This window comes from Athene noctua, chromosome 6 (genome assembly GCF_965140245.1).
Source record: "Athene noctua chromosome 6, bAthNoc1.hap1.1, whole genome shotgun sequence".
In the NCBI taxonomy this organism is placed as follows: Eukaryota; Metazoa; Chordata; class Aves; order Strigiformes; family Strigidae; genus Athene; species Athene noctua.
The window spans coordinates 41095250-41112593 of record NC_134042.1 but is presented as its reverse complement, the minus strand read 5'-3'; the positions used below and the strand labels follow the sequence as shown (position 1 = coordinate 41112593).

Sequence of the window (17344 nt, the reverse complement as noted above, 5' to 3'; positions counted from 1 at the left end):
ACTTCTGCTTTGAAACTACACTGCCTGCGGCCACGGGACCTTGCTGGAAACCCATGCATGAGAGATCACTGTAGGCCAAAAAGGGAATACACTTTCTAGACAGTTTGCTAAACCCAAGCTAGCAGTCTGATGGGAGATGAGAGAAGTCACAAGCCATACATCCTAACTGCCACCAGGCTTACAGTGGAATTGTTACTCTCATTTAACTCATTCTAGAAAATTCTGGAGGGGCTCCTGACTCTTCTGCCTGAATTTGTACAATAACCTGGTAATTCTGGGATTTCTCCCTCACCCTGGAAAAGCAGAAGCATTATTGTAATGGCTATATAAAACTTGTTTTAAAAAAAGATTTTAAAACAAAACAAAAAAAAATCTTGATTTGCTCTGAAGTTTTGTATTTTTAAAGTCTTAAATTTTATTTGCAGAACAGATGGTTAAGTCATTCAAATGACTCACAAGATTGTAGCTGATACTTATATGATTTCCAGCATCTCCTAAATCCCAAACAATCTAAAACCAGGAGTCCCAAGGAAGCACTGCAACATGAACTTCATTCTGGTCTAGCACTAAAGCAGAAATCATCATGCCCAAGAGTTACAATATGTTTAATTTAATTAACCTTTGCAGGTCATTAAGTTTTGACAGCAAGAACAAAAATAAATAAAATAACCAGTTCATTACACGGTATTTCTAATAATGTTATCTCTGGAAAAATACTGAGGTAGCAAAAATACATCTCATAGTACTGCCATAGCTTTCTGAACCCTCCCTTTTGTAAGAAGGCAGCTCAGAGAGGAAATTTAATACTGGACTGTATTTATGTGAAGAAAAGTGTGTTAATTAAGTTACCGATGAGGAAAATTGTATATGGAGTTGTGAAGCCAAGTTTCTCACAGCATTTTATTATAACAAAGGTACCAGATATGCTAAAATGGCTTCATTGCTTTTGGAGCTTACTAGTGCTTTAGCTGTACTGTTGAACAGCTGTTAAACAGAAAAAAGCGCTTCTTCCAGTACTTTTATATGATTTAAAGAAATCAATGAAAATTAGAAGTGAGTAGAAGATATACCTTATTTTCTAGAGCATTGCTCCACTCTTTCAATAAGTTAACATGCTGCACTGCTGAGCTGGCTTCATGTGCTTTAATTTGTTGGTTTGTTCCCTGTGACAACAAAGAATTTATACATTTTAGCCAATTCCACTTCTTTTAAACCTATAAAGAAAGAGTATATCAAGACATCGAACCAACACTACATATTTTGGTTCACGGATGCATGTTGCAGAACTGTAGAGAAGGGAAATCTATTTGGGAATTTACAAAAGTCAGGAATACATTTAATATAGCAAGTGTTTTATACAACTGCCATATATCTCCATCCAGTATGCTTGATACGTCAGAGACAATAAAGATGAACAAGATTTACAAAATGAATTGTATTTTAGAGTCTTTTGTGTAGCTTTACACTAAATAAAGCACAATAAAACTCTTGAGTCATACAAAACCTAAAATGTCCAATTCTCCAAACCATAATTTAAAACTTCTGCTGTGTTTCATGAACAGCTTCATAAGCAGTAAATTTTTCCCTCAGTTGAGTATTAAAGACAAATATTTAGGATAAATTTATCATCACTGGAAACTGCCAGCTTTATCAACTACTTTTAGAGATATTACAATGCCTAGTTTGACATCCTAAGATGTTACCATGATTGCTCTATGATATTCAGATATGCTGCCTCTGCACAACCTATAAATGCTGTTACAAATAACCACTATATATAAAGTTTACAGAACACACATAGATCATATACAGAGTACATAAGATGCAGACCATATTACTTACTTTATTTGTATTGTGCTGCATTACACCTACTTCAGTAAGTGTTTTGCAATGCAGAGTATATTAGCTTTGATGGTAGATAAGCTGCAAAGCAACTGAAAGGGTTTCAATGATCCTCAAGGTATGTACTCTATATAAAATACTAAAAATATATATGTGGATATATGTACATATATGCACACATATACATACATAAAATGAATGGCAATACATACGACATAACAGTGGGCAGGGTTACAGCACTGATCGGTTCTACCACTAAGAGCATTACTGTTAACACTTAAAATGATGAATGCTCATTACTTAAGAACCTGGAAATACCTGCACGAAGTAGTTTATTGAGAAGTGTTACTGCTTACAGTTCTTGTCTCTAAGTTATCATGGGCTAACAAATGAATCACACTATCTGATAAACTCAAATTTTTCCTGTCAGCAGTTTCTGAAATTTCCTGACTAATCTCTTTGTTATATAAGCATCCAAATTCCCCAAGATATATGGTAAGGTAAGTAGAATATTAGAAGAGACTGGAATAATGCTACTGAAACTAAACTCTGAGATTTAGCTCTTTTTTATTTTTTTAAATATTGCAGGGATTGCCAGGATTAAAATCTAAAACTTTTTTTAAAAATAAATTTCATGCTGTGCTTTGATTATACACTTATGTGCACAGAGACATATGAATGCACATAAAAATACACGTTTTAAGTGCACTAACCTATGTTTAACCTTAATAAAAATATTCAAACACACAAATGAGAGAAAATATAAACATACTTAGCTCAAGAAAATAAATACTTTCATAGGAACAACTGAAGTTACTAGTCTATTTTCTGAAGAACAAAAGTGACTTTCCTCTTGTTCTAAGTTAAAAAGTTCTTCAAATGTATCATCTTCCTATTTCAACAAGATGTACCTAATAACTGAACTCCCAAACCACTGCAGGAATGTGTGGGCTTGTTATACTGTTTATTTTTAAAATGCAAAACCAAACATCTGCTGCATAATCACTTGGTGCAACTGGATGACTTTTTCTTAACCGAGACTAGAGAAGTCCAGAACTTTCACGTCAAAGAGTTAGGTTCTATTTGCAGACTTTCATCAATTGGGAAGTATAATTGTTATATACTGACCTGAAAAGTGCAGCCATAACGCTTAAAACTACAGGTACTTGGGGCATTAATACATTCTGACAAATGTGCATTCAACTGCAATAGGAAAAAAATGTGAGTTTTGGCAAAAGACGTTTGCATGATAATGCTCACAACATAAAGGGCACAGGTTATTAGGTTTGTATCGTGTGCCATTTGCAGAACATACAATACACGTGTGTATATTTTCTCCAGTCTGACCTAAAGTGCGAATACTATATATACACATATGTAAACCACACACACATGCCAATACAGTATACAGTGTGATACATTTAATATACAGTGAAACTTCTACTAAAGACTATTTCAATAGGCAACCCAATTTAAAAAAAAAAAAAAAAAAGAGAACACACTCTACAATTATTTATATGATTTCATTTGACTTTAGTGAATGACTAATCATTGCTCAACAAGAGATTTTTACTGGTGTTCCGAGTAAGTCTTAAGATCAGTTTCACTGTAGTAAAGTACATTTTTTTCTAATCCTAATTTCATGAGGAACCAATTTTTCAAAACATAACATGCAATTCTCCATGCCTAAATTTTATGGTTAAATTACACAAAAAAAGACTTAAACAAGTACTGCATGAAACAGACAAAGAGTTTTAGAATAGGTACAGTTAAGTAACTTTAAAAAAATGCAGTACACAGGATTAAAACTGAGTAGTAAAATGCCTGCATTTTTCACAGATTGAGATTTATTCCAATATCTTGGATTATTAAGAGCACAGACCACTTTTCATTTAAAAATAAACCAATTCACAGAAGCATATACGTATATACAGACAGCAGCCATTGCAGCACTGAGGGCAGCAGCTGGATGCAAACTGCCTAAAAGCTGGAGCAAAGAGCCATTTTTGGAAATGGTAGTGCAACAAACACTCTCTCTTCAAAAACAGGATCTGCAGTTTGTATTTCCCACAACGCAGACAGGAGCCAGAGCCTAGCTCCTCAGTTGGCATCACTCTTTTGGATTTCAGTGCCACTTGGAATTCCCACACCATAAGCCCCACTTGACTCAGCTCATCCACCTCCATGGAAAGAAGTGGTGAACCAATGCTGCTTTGAATGTGTAGCTCTGGGACAGATAGGACAGTCTTTAAAATCTGGTACCGAGATGTAAGCGGTCACTCATCTCTGACAGATACCTATTATGTTCTACACACTATCCGTAGAAATTCACAATACAGTTTCAAAAGACAAGTGGTTCAGAAAAAAAAATAAGACCAAATAAGAAAGAGACATGTGGTTTAACAGGCTTTACAAGAATGCCACATTTTCAACTTCTCAAAACTAGAGTCTGCCAAAGAGTTATGAATTAAACATGAAAAATTGCCTTTTATTCTACAGTAAGATATTCACTTGTACACTACAGAATTTTCTCAAACTGTTAGGCAGGCATTTTCCCATTTTTTGCATTAGACTCGTCCCTAACCATGCAGCTAAGTAATATATACATTTTCACAGTATTAGAAAAAAAATTAAGCAACATACAGCAACAGATGATGCAGGGCAAGATGACCAATGCTTTCTGAACCTAATTCTGACTATATGTGTAACAACCCAAGCTTCAATGGGTCAATTCTTATTAGCACTCAGATATACCTCTGCTCAAAGTAACTGCTGAAGTCAAGATTTCAGAATACGCCTAAATGCTCCAGAATCAGGGTCTAAACTCAGAAGTAAGCACTGATAGAATTAGCTCAGTATACATATATTCTCTTTTCTTAGCAGCTCAATTTCTCTTAATAGGTACAGTGTCTCGCATATTTTACATTTCATTATCCTGGGGGAAAAGACTGCCCCTGTGTTTGGCAGGTGTCTTATGTACCTTGTGCGCTATGACATGATTGATAATTTACAACTGTAACTGAAAAATAGTACAAATTCAACTCAGGAAGTAAGTATCCGTGAGAAGAGAAAAAAACCTTATCCTCAGATCAAAAACTTTACTTTCCTTAAGTGAGGCTTATGGAGTGCTGAAGACTTAAATAAGCTCTTCCCCATACTTGGCAAGTTATATTTTTAGGAAAAAATACGCACATCAACTTTGACAGATGCTACTTAGATCTTTTAATGTACAAGAACATGAATCTGTTCAAACAAGAAAGGTTTTATTTTTTTGTTTAATCTGGTCTATATATTATTGCAAGCTTTTATACATTAAGAGAAGTTTTAATGCACTGTTGCATCTGGCTGTTGGAATGTCGTGCTATTACCCTGTACCTTACACTAATCCTTTAAATATCAGTTACTACTTTTTCCCAGATTTAATAATTTCAGTTTTTCAATTGAATGATTCTACACATTTCTATGATTTTTCTAGTCTTTAACTCTTGTTAATGTGCACTAAAATTTTAACTCCTTTTCATTTTAATGTAAGCTAACTACCCCAAGATGCTGCTCTTTTGTGCTACACAGATTCTTCAAATGGGGGAAGGGCAGGGGGAGAGCTAGTAAAAATGAAAGCAGGAAAGACATGCGCTAATAATCTTGGGCAAGCCAAGTATAATAATGACACAAAACTACGAAATTATTTATTTTTAAATAGTTTTTCAAGAAATCATTAAAAATATTTGAGCGTTATCACACTTAACTGTGTGGTAGAAAAAGCTTTTCTTTAGATCTCACATTTTAATAAGAAAATGGCTTCTGGCAAAATTCTTGCGAGATCTTATGAAAAAATCATTTAATTTTTCAGCACAACACTGGGCATGACTTCTTACCTCGCTCCTCATGAGTGTTTTAACACTACATTTATGAGGACATGAAACCATGACACACGGGCAGTCTGTATCTTCATGTTTCTAAAAAGGAAAAAGCAAACAAACCACAAATCAACTCTTACTCTGAAATGAGACTTACCTGCAAAGAACAGCATCCTACAATAATTAAAAAAAAAAACACAATATTTTTTTTTCAATGTTTATCCCAATTGTGCAGAGTTACAGAACTACAACTGCTCAAACATCAGTTTACACTTTAGATAGATGTGTCGATATTGTGAGGCAAAAATAAGGGTTTTCTTGTGTTTTCCCACACAGAGTAAATTTATTTGTTTCCCATTTTATTCTGTTTACTTAGAGCAATGAAACAATAATAAAAGGAAAATGTTCTTCACAAGAATTATTCACAAAAATGTGCATCTTTAAGAGTGATCAGAACCACTGCAAATGTCCTTTTTAGTAAGGGGATAGAGTGCATGGAAAAGCTCTTCAGAAGCGTACATTGCCCACGTTCAAGGAATCTCTCTTTCCTATGCATGGAATTCCTACCTCCCTTCCAATTATTTTCTAATTATGATTCCCCAGCATTTGATACTAAGTCTCGCTGTTATACACCCAAAGTTCAAAGAAATGTTGAAATTCTATCACAATGCTGGGCAAGCATTTTGATCTGAACCTAGATCTAACAGACTACAATATAGCTGTCAAACCATATCACTATAGGTAAGGAAGAAAATTAGACCCAAACTAATGGAATTTATATTTCTTCTCAGTTTTTCTCAACAAAATGAAAAATGTGGAAAAAAAAAAAATTAATTTCATGTCAAGTGACATGTCCCATTCAACTTGAAACACACTTCTTAAGTACCAGAAATGAAACAAAGCAAAGGAAAAAAAGGTCTAGATTTATAAACCTGTTCAAAAAGGAAGAACAAATAGCATGCCCTTTTTGCACAGTAATGATGTCTATTTTTTGAAACAAACCCAAGATGTAAAGGAAGACCCAAGCTCCCAGATGTGAAAGGCCTTGGTTCAGAACTCTGTCATAAATCTGCCAATATTTGAACATGTATACCTCCTCACTTTTAAAAACAGCTCATCGGTATGCTGCTCTGAAGCAAGTCTACCCTGCCATGCTTCCTACTTGCACGAGTTCACTTGGTGTAGCACATGTAGACAGTCACAGCAACAGAAGCAAGGAAGCCTAAGCTGCTCCTTAGGCAGAGAGCTGGGACAGCTTCCCAAAATATACAGGTGAGGAGCTAGCTCCAGTCCCTCCCCAGCAGGACATGGATACCCAACCAGGAGCAATGCTAACACACTGACACCGCCTCTCCTCAGAGTAACCTCTGTCAGGGTGACTGCAGTACCCTTCTGATAAGCAATGGCCTGGAGGACCATTTCTGCTCAGACTCAGGAACTGAGCCTCCCTCATTCTGAAGACATCTGTAATCATGTTGAAGAGACATCACACACCACTACACACCCTTGAGAGACCTACAAACTTCTTTAATGGTTTATCAACAACTAGAAAAATAATACTCCTAACATTCATTCCCTAATTGTAATACCCTTACTCTCTTCTCTAACCTACCCAAACTACCTGGCAAAGGATATGACACTGGCTCTTGGTTCATGATAAAAAGGCAATGTGCAACTCCTCCTCAGCCCTCTCTTCAGTTGTCCTCCTCACTCCATGTGCCACAGCCCACCCACTGAAACCAAAGGGAGTCTTTCCAGTGACTTCAGGATATACCAGAGTAATTCCATTCCAGTGGCAGAATCCTCTTCCTACCCATCAGTTAAATTCACAAAGTCAAGTACACAAAACCAAAAGTGGCATAAAACATGGGTGACACCACACACAAGGCACCTGGCACAGATGGGGGGAAGGCAGGATATTGATATGGCTCCCAAGAGAAGTCAGTGCCACATTAGAAACATGTTCCAGAGCAGTGACAAGGAAGAAAGATAACAGTGTCTCACGTCTTCCCCAGTGGCCGTCCCAGTCAGCTTTGTTGTATTTCAGACCACTGAGCAGAGTCCAAATTGCTGTGGCAGTCTGCCTGGGACAGCCTTTTTGCAGCCAGGGTGGCAGTGAAAAGCCTAGGCCATAAATAGTGCTGTCCTTCCAGATCTGCATCATATAACTACTGCCCAAGCATCAACATCATAGGAGAGGCACTTGCAAGTAGTTTTGTGGACTATCCAGAGAAAAAGATAATAATTCAGAAGCATTTCAAGCTGCTAACTTCTGTTTTAAAAATGTACCATCTTTATCTGGCAGAAGTTATAAGATGGAAAAGGTAGCCTTGTGACAAAAACCCCCCAACTTTTTAGACTGTTTAAACAAAAGAAAATAAATTAACTCACATAGTGACAGTGCAGGCACAACAAATGCAATCTAAAAAAAATGTGTACTAACTATTAACTAAAGAGTCTGCCTCCAACAACGGGGATTTCCTACCCCACAGGTCATGGGATTCTATGAAGACATGAACCATACATACTCCGGTAAAATTATTTTTGTTTCCATTTGCATACCTTTTTTCTCGGTATGCTCCCTCTATCTCCATTTTCAGTTCATGTCACTGAGGCCTGCTTCAGTCATTATTGCCTTAGAGAAAATTTTAGGCTACAGAAGCTAGAGATGAACTCAAGCTCTGGGTGCCAAAACTCAAATAAGAGTCAAAAAGAGCCTTTCATTCAAATGTACAGTCTAATTAAGCTTCTGATGAGATAACATTTTAGCAGGCCACAATAAATAGGACCATCTGCATTTCTATAATCACTGAACTTTTAAAGATCTAGCAAAAAAAATTTAAAATAGTAGTCTAAACTAATCTAGTTGCAGAGCTTTCTGCACCCTTAAAGCAGTATGGAAGCAAAGCTGTCCTTTTGCTATGTACTGAAACATAAGCCAATGATAACATGAGAACATGTAACACTGCTTGGAAATGTTCTGATTTACAAATACAGGATTTTTTAGAACTTTTAAGGAGAGGTGAACAGTGGTACCAACGTTAATACAATCAAAATAGTGACATCTCAACATAAAACTACATTTTAACAAACTACTTTGGTGCTCTCAATAAACTCTTAAACTTATTAACTCTTAAGGAACACTTGAGATTTTGGAGAACAATTACTTTATTTACAGACACTCTTCTGTACTTCAGAGTAATATGCTATTCTTGTTTCCAACATGAATGTCTAAAATAGGTTTTGCTGTGAATTAAAAATCTGGTAGACTAAAATTTGTCCCAGCTTCTGAGTATCTTGAAAGCTATTGCTACTTCAAAGAGTTCATAAATGTTATATCCATCAACATCTGATAAAAGAGAAAGCTCTTAAACTAAAACAGAGTTCAATGTTCTTCAAAGCCTAAGGATGATTTCAGACTCTCAGAAATTTAGCTACATTGCTCCTATAAAAAGAAACTGACTACAAGGAACTTATGAGCATGTTGCTTAGATATGGAAATCCAGATTGTACAAAAAGGCATTTAATATTCACTGATTTTGGATGTTAAGACAACACATTTTTTAATATCACTCTCTGCCTCACATCAATTACCAGCCTAAAGAAAATTCTGGGAGAACAGCACCCAAAATCTAACTAAACAGTTTCAACTCTAAATCAGAATGTGCAAGAATAAACACAGTGTAAACTTCATTTTCTCTGGGTTAATTTCATCTCTCAGCCACCTTATGCTAGGTAATGCACAATTATTAAAGTACCAGCCCTCGCTAGTATACTCTCAAGTAACTGAAAGCCAGATCTAAACCAAAACTTGGTGAGATTCTACCTATGTCTTTTTGTAACAACATCTCTGACCAAAAAATGCTTGTCATCATTGTGAGACTTCACCTAATAAACAATACATATGAACACAAATGAAAATGAAATTCTCACCACTCCTACTATACTAAGATCTGAAATCCAAGACTGTCAGACTATGGAAACCACGTAAACAGAATTTTAAAAAAAATGTTACACCAGCGATTTAGTATAATACAGTTCAATGAGAAATAATACAAACACAGACACGTTATAATTCTATGTGTAAAATCAGTATGACTTTCGCAACCTCTGCTCTGTACTTCTCACTCACAACACACTGCTTATCAGACAACCTACTCATATGCCAAAACCAGCAGTAACTCTGTAGAGGCCTGTCATGTACCATTGCTGGTTATGCCAAGACAATTTGTTTTTACATTATTTCCTCCTTTCCTCTGATAACAGATCACACAGTAACCAAGAAGGATTATATAGAACGATATTATTTCTTCAGTCAATTGCTATGCTTATGTTGTTCCAGCACAATATTTAATTGTTATCATGGTAGTTGCATTTATTATATCAATTTAAGAAAAATAAAAAAGCAAAGCAAAAATCACTTTAGTATCAATGTTATGCAGTGGATCTGAATTTTTCTAAAATGCAGTATCTAAACAGCAGAAAAAGATAAGTGTTTCCCAGTCAAAGTAACTGATATTTTTGCAGAAAAAAAACCAAAAGGTGTTTTGAAAGTTAGCCTGTTTTCTTTTCTGACTTGTTAATTCTGGCTGAGAGGCCAAAGCTCTATTGGCAGTTCCACAGAAGAACAAGAGTTATTATTCCACATTAATGTATGGAATCTTGTTCTATATACACAAGAAAATACTGCACCTGCAACATAATCATTGGGACTTGGCTTTTACAGTATTTACAGGTTGTCTCCCGGTATTTACAGGTCTTCTCTACATGATCTGGCAAATCTTTTCTCAGTATTTTTTCTTTGCAATCAGCACGAGGACATGAGAGTTCTTCAAACTGACAATCAGTTTTCAAATGCATCTGAAAGATTAAAAGAAAAAATAGTCAAGCCAACTAAGTTTTGTGCATGTCTTCTATCATTTGAAGACATCCCACATTAAGCAGCTTCAGAACCAAAGTAAGCAAAGTTGTTTTATGCACTATACTGTGCAAGAGCAAACACTAAAAAATCTACTCAGGAATACATTACTGACCTTACATTCCCTTTACCTAGACAGCAGATTTAACTGTACTATAGACAGATGTACACAACCTACTTTTATACTAAAAGCATTCTAACAGTCCAAAATTCGGTGCAGGCTATTTACACAATCGGTAAGCATTCTTTTTCAGGGTTATTATTCCATAGAAACACAGATGCTGCTTTAAGTTTTTTAAGTACCCATACTTGTTCATTCAAAGCAAGTACCTAACACATCCTGCTGCAAACTACTGTGTAGCCATACCTTACAACTGTTAAATTACTGGATTACTGCTATGTAACACCTTCACGAAGTAAAGCTACAGGTTATTTTGTACAAGTCTGGGGAAGCCAAAGGATTAACTCCACACATAAATGACCACTTACGTGAGAGGATAAAGACTGGTGAGAACAAAAACACACCAAAAAGGAATTAAGATTTGTCATACTTGTGAAGTACACAAAGATTTTTCTCAATTTCGGTTCAGCCTCCAGTTCCCAATTGCTTCATGCATTTGCATTTCCGAGCTTTAATGTCACAAATCTCATCATTATTAACTGCAAGTCGTTAAATGCTCACCAAAGAAGTGAGTTTCAGAACAGTTTAGCTCTATTCCAACATTTATGAAACAGACTAACCACTAATATGAGCAAGTGAAGAAACGGACTAAGGTTTCAATTTGCAAGATTTCTCCTCATTCTTTAACTCAAAAGGAAGTCTATGACTATGTTAGATTACTTACCAGTAACTGACCCAAAGATAGTTGTTCTTTACAGCCCCTGTTTTCATTTCTGCAATATATTTGAAGGGCAAGTAGTTCTCTCCTGCAACAGTTATCTTTAAATACCTAAAAAAAAAAAAAAATCATTCAATTTTAGGAATTTAAATCCATTCAAGACTATGCAAGTTCAAAGAAAGTAGAAGCCATGCAATTTGGCTACATCAGTGTCATTTAATTCTAGCTTCATGTGCCCCATATAAAATGCTACCATGCAAATTTTCTTGAATGTGCGCATCACAGATTCCTTCACTATGAAGCAGCCCAGTTAAAGAGAGTATTTGGACACGTGCTCTACTATTGTTTCACTTTTACTGTAAATACAATTAAAAGGAAAGGCACAAAAAATGACTAAATTTTTTGCTACTTGCTTGACAATAATAGGCCTGCATAAGCCAGAACTCTCTATGTTGTTTGGGAAGCCAGTATATTAGGCACAATACCATAAGATTAAAAAGAGACAAAGCACAGTGGTTCACAGAGGAAGGACTTCATGGAAGACAGTCCCACAATGACTAGACTGGTTAGTTGGAACCCCTACTTGCACTTCAGTGATAATATATAATTACAAGACATTTTCTAAGGTCTTAGACTAGAGGTTTATTGTTTCACAGATAAGCAAGTTTTAACTGTATCTCCGTTTCAATGTTTATAAACCTTTCCAGCATTTTTTGTCTATAATAGACCTGCAAGAAGTCAGAAATAGCTCAAGGTTTGGATCTTTCACTTTTCATGGGTGATACCCCATAAAAGATAAAGAGACAACATAACTGCACTCTGAAGAAGCTCCATTGCTAAGGGCAGGAACTGGAGATAAGTACTGAAGTCCATTACTACCCTTCTGAAGTTCAAAACAAAGAGAAAAAAACTTTTAGCTATTTTGTATTTGCTTTCATGACCATTAAGAAATGCCAAAGAACCAAGCCCAACCTATGACTACTCCTCTGACAAACAGAGTTCTGTGATACTGTGTACATTGCAGGGTTACTGTAGTTACACAATCTATCCCCAGTAACAGTGAAGAAGGAAACACTGCAACCATTCTCAACCATTCTCATACAATCTCATCTGACAAAGGTCACTTATTTTAATGTACTTTTCAGAGGCATACGTGAAGTTTAATGAATCAAATCTCATTTGAATATTCAATTGTCAGTACTGTAGTATTTTTTCCCAAAATAATTCACAGGGTTTTTAGGCACAGTTTTGCTGACTGAAGTTAAGGTAAGATGACAATTTTTAAACAGTTTTTCCAAGACTGTCAAAAGCTCTTCAGTGATTCTGGACATCAGCATTCTATGGGAAGAGAGGGGTTTCCAGTTTCAGGAAAATCACTGACTTGCACAGTTAGTCTAACATGTATTTAATATGCACCGCATGTCTTGTCCTCCTCCTATTTGAAGTTTCATATCAAATGTACATACTTATATATACAGGGAGATAAAAAGTCAAGAGTTAAAGGGACAAATAAAGTAGGCATGATTATTGGTCTGAGCTCCTGGAGAGCCAATCCATGTCAAAGCTTAATTACACTGAGCACTGTTCAGAGAACTATTTTCAGCTAAGACAAGGAAAGATTAAACTTTTTTGGAAATAGTTACTATTACAAGTATTCAGTTAGGTAGGAAAGACTACTAACACAAAGAATTTACTGAACACTTCAGAAAAATCTAATGTAAAAACTGCATAAACCATGTACTAAATCACAAAGAATTCTCTCTACCCTCAACCTTTCAAAGGCAACACAATGTTTTCCTGGGGAAAAAAAAAAAAAAAAAAAAAAAAAAAAGAGTGAAGAGCGTCTCAGTGAAATACCTTATACATATGAAAAGAATCTATTACAGTTACTCCACACTGTTCTGGTTCCAGTGTGGTTCACAGAACAACACACTGTAAAAACCGATTACTGAAACAGTAGACACAGGTCTGGAGTCAAATCAGGAGTATGATTTGCCTAGACCTGTCACATCTCTGCATCTACAAGAGATGCAATATTTCTTATCACCTTCTTGGCTGATGGGAGGATAACTGCAATGTGTTGCTGCAGCTCACAACTATGAAAACAAAATGTGACACCTGGCTGGACCATTAGGGATGAAGCTGACATGTTGTTTTCTACCATGTGGTTAACAGTAAAAATGAGCTGTCTTCTTATATAAAACACATGGTTCAGGTTTTATAACAAAACTGTCTTCCTCAGGTAGCTTATTAGACTTATGAAATAATTACCACAAAGCAATAACACACCTTATGTAAGCCAGACAATTCAATACCCTTGAATAAGAAATGGTTTTAACAATACCTTATCTTTTACTATGCTTTCTTGACACGCTGTACATTTTGGACTAGAAGAACTGGAGAGAAAACAGAAAAACTATTTTAACTCATCTGAATTTTTTAGTACAAAAATTTCCATTTATGAGGCACTTAGTTATGATTATTCAGTATATTCTAAAATCATTAAAAGTGGATATAGTTCATTATAATCAGATAACATTATGTTATTTCAAAAAATCTGATCACTTAGTTTTCAGTGGGCAGTATCTGGCATTCCCAAGGAAGTAAGACCAGCACAATGCCTCCAGCTAACTGCGCAGTAGTTTTCTTCAAGGCAACAAAATTCATTCCTGATTTTACAGTCTCTGCCTGACCCACAATTTTCATCACCTCTCAATCTATCTGTGCAAACAGGCAAAATATTGTCTCTTCAATTATCCAGCCCTTTTTCAAACACCACCTAATTAAACTTCACTTTCTCTGACAGTCAATTATTCATCCTTTTAGGGTAAAAAAGTATTTATGCCTATCTCCTTCAAGTTTGTTCTGATTTTAGCAACTGTTAGAGATCCTTGCTCCCCACTTTATCTGATCTATTGCCCTGTAGCTGTCGTGGTAATCTAATTACCAAACTTGTGATCTCTTAGACAACAGGCTTGTTGAGGAGCAGAGCAGTCTGTGAATAGAAACTGGAGTGTTGGAAACCGGGGTTCTTACAGCTGTTTCCGGCTCTGACCTGCTAGGTATCATAGTATAAATCCCTTCATTACTTCTTAGCTCCTTTTCCTCATGTAAAATGGGGATAGTCATACTGATCTCCCTCCCCTGATCTCACCAACACCTATGGATGAAAAGCACCAGGTAAAAGTTAGGTAAATTATTTTGGAAAGCAACTCATTGACAGGCGACATAAGCTGTGGCTGCCAGCAGCAGTGCTAATCAATGTAAAAGGCTGAGTAAGTTTGATTATCTTATATAATCAGCATGGTTATTTCAAAGGGTAAGATGCACTGGCTCCTGCTCCTTGAACTGACTATTCTATGTCTCATCATATTCTGAGCATCTTAACTATCTTGCAGCTTCAATATATATAATATTTTTCTTTAGTGTAAAAAACAAAAAAGAAGGCAACTAATCTACTTGAGGTCATATAGTGTTTAATACAATGTCATGCTTTCCTCGCTCTTACCGAATTCACTCAAGCATCCCACTTGCTCTTTTAAACTACTGCTGCATATTGAGCAGACATCTTTAATGTGTTATCTACACTGACTTCCAATTCTTTGTCCCCAAATAACACTGGAACAGAAGCTGCTAGCATATAATTAGTGTGTATGCACACAGCAGCATATCAACACTGAATGAAAAATTTTTGTGCCAAATACAGAAACAGTGTAAAGTTATTTTGCTTCCACTTTTATGGCACACTTTTTGTTTCTCAAAAAAAGGAGCTGTAAATTTAATTTTATAAAGGGATTTTTTTGCAACAAGCCCTTAAATATAGTGAAACAACTCAAATGAAAGAGCAGTATGGTAGACATCCTTATCCATGTGTCCTTTTCAATAACAGACTGGTTGGAAAGTCAAGATGATAAAATTACACATATTCTAGCTGCACTGTAATAAGCACATGTGCATGTCTCACAGCAGGGAAGGAAAACTGCCCAGATTCTAGCAATGCCAAAATTGTTACTGCTTAGATTGTTAAGGATCTGCTGTGTCCATCTGCACACATCCAAGCATGGCAGGTGTTTGCTTTTCTGCAGTCACTGTTATTAACCATGTAAGAGTCTTCCAAAAACATATATTCAGAGGGAAGTAACTGCACTTCTTAAATGCAAACTACACCTCACCTGAAAATGTGTACTGAAAGAAAAGTTGGTGGGGTTTTTGTGTTGTTGTGTGTGCTATAGCACAAAACCTACAGGAATGGATCAGTGAGCTATAGGCCCTTGTATTTACCCACTACAGAGGTTAACTCTATCATGAGACAGAGTAAATGTAATATTCTCCAAACTCTTTTGCCATGCTGTATGTAGTCTTGATTTATATCCACCTGAGATTACAGTACTTCCAAGTGAAATATAAACTAACACCTAAAGTCAGCACAGTCACAAAAAGTAAACAGGAGATCACCAAGACCTTCCAAAGTCAAATCCACTCTCTGTTAGTAGTCCAGTGTGCAACATCCAGCGAACTCATTCTCTTCTGTATCTCTGCTTTCCCAGTAGTAAATGGAAGTACTGACTGCTTAGTTACCCCAGGAGATTAAAGCTTGCAGAACAGTCTCCAAACATTAGACCAAGTTTTGAAATCCCACTGCTGAATACCATCAGTAGCAAGGCATCAAAGTTGAGAGGCAAAGAAATATACTTTTACTGATGCACAGATACTTCTTAAAAGCTAGATACCCCTTGAATGATCACACTTTTCTTCTTACCTAGACTGGGAAAGATTGCATCTCTTAGCATTCATTTTATGTCTGTAATAGTCACTCACCCACTTTGCACTCCGGCCCAACTATCTCAGTAATAGAGAAGCCAGCCTTCCTGACCCTCCTGGAATCCACAGAACATACAAGCCCCGGGACATAAAGCTAGAAGGGTTAAGTGGAAAGGAAGCTCCACAAGCAGTTACATTTATCCAAGGGTCCCACCACTCAATTGTAAGGATGCGTTCACAGCTAGGTTCAGTAACATCACTCTAAGGAGCCTCTGTCAGCTCACTTCCTCGCACAGCCACAATTTACTAAGTATTTTATTCTACACTAAACTAGCCATGTTAGCAGTCATGTGAAATAGCTACTCAGTCTATGCTCCACAGGCAATTAAATTCTTACTTAACACATCACTACATGGGATTAAACCACTTAAACAACTGTTTCAAGAATACTGATGGAAAGCTTGGTTGTCTCACCCTGATCCAGAGTAGAACACAAATGTTTGCACCAGGATACGGATAACAAATAATCAAGCAAGCAACATGCGAAAGGCTGCTTCGAGCCAGGGCATTAGCTTAATGTATTCTAAAATGGTGTTCATGCTATTTTCAACAGATCCCAAGATTTAAAGGTATCAATGTGTTGTGTCACAACAAAACCCATACCTTAGCAAGGCATTCATGCAGGTCTCACAGAACCTGTGTCCACATTCAGTCTGTTTAGGATTGCATAAGATGAGGTGACATTTTTCACATTTATACTTATCTTCCACAGCATTTACAAATTTCTCTTTGTAGCCACCTTGCTCTGGAACATAAATCGATGCTGAAGGACTGCGATCAGGATTGGCCCTTTGTTGTACCATTTCTACAGATAAAGGGGGTTCTGTCTTCTTACTGGTGTCCATGCTCTAAGGTAAGTTTCTGTGAAGCAAAAATGAGAAAACTTCTGAGAAATTAAGACTTCCTTTTCCATTTAGATAAAACAAATACAGCATCTCTGAAAGACTTTGTAAGAACAGAAAGAACTAAGAACAAATGCATGTCCACGCTTCATGTGATCATAATAAACACATATCTGCCTAAGTATATTAAGCATAGTAAATCTGTAAGATATTCTACATTTTTCA

General features: G+C 36.2%; 1 protein-coding gene across 3 annotated transcripts in view; it reads right to left on the bottom strand.

The window, feature by feature from the left end:
- The window catches only part of TRAF3 (TNF receptor associated factor 3), a 73163-nt gene that overhangs the window by 17948 nt on the left and 37871 nt on the right, over window positions 1-17344 (bottom strand). For all 3 annotated transcript variants that reach the window (XM_074908692.1, XM_074908693.1, XM_074908694.1), the window contains 7 exons: window positions 16881-17138; window positions 13801-13852; window positions 11463-11567; window positions 10392-10559; window positions 5718-5798; window positions 2971-3045; window positions 1071-1163 (listed from right to left, as the gene is read on the bottom strand). In XM_074908692.1, coding sequence (XP_074764793.1) covers window positions 1071-1163; window positions 2971-3045; window positions 5718-5798; window positions 10392-10559; window positions 11463-11567; window positions 13801-13852; window positions 16881-17122 — 816 coding nt within the window. In that variant the 5' untranslated portion in view covers window positions 17123-17138. The remainder of the gene's footprint in view (window positions 1-1070; window positions 1164-2970; window positions 3046-5717; window positions 5799-10391; window positions 10560-11462; window positions 11568-13800; window positions 13853-16880; window positions 17139-17344) is intronic.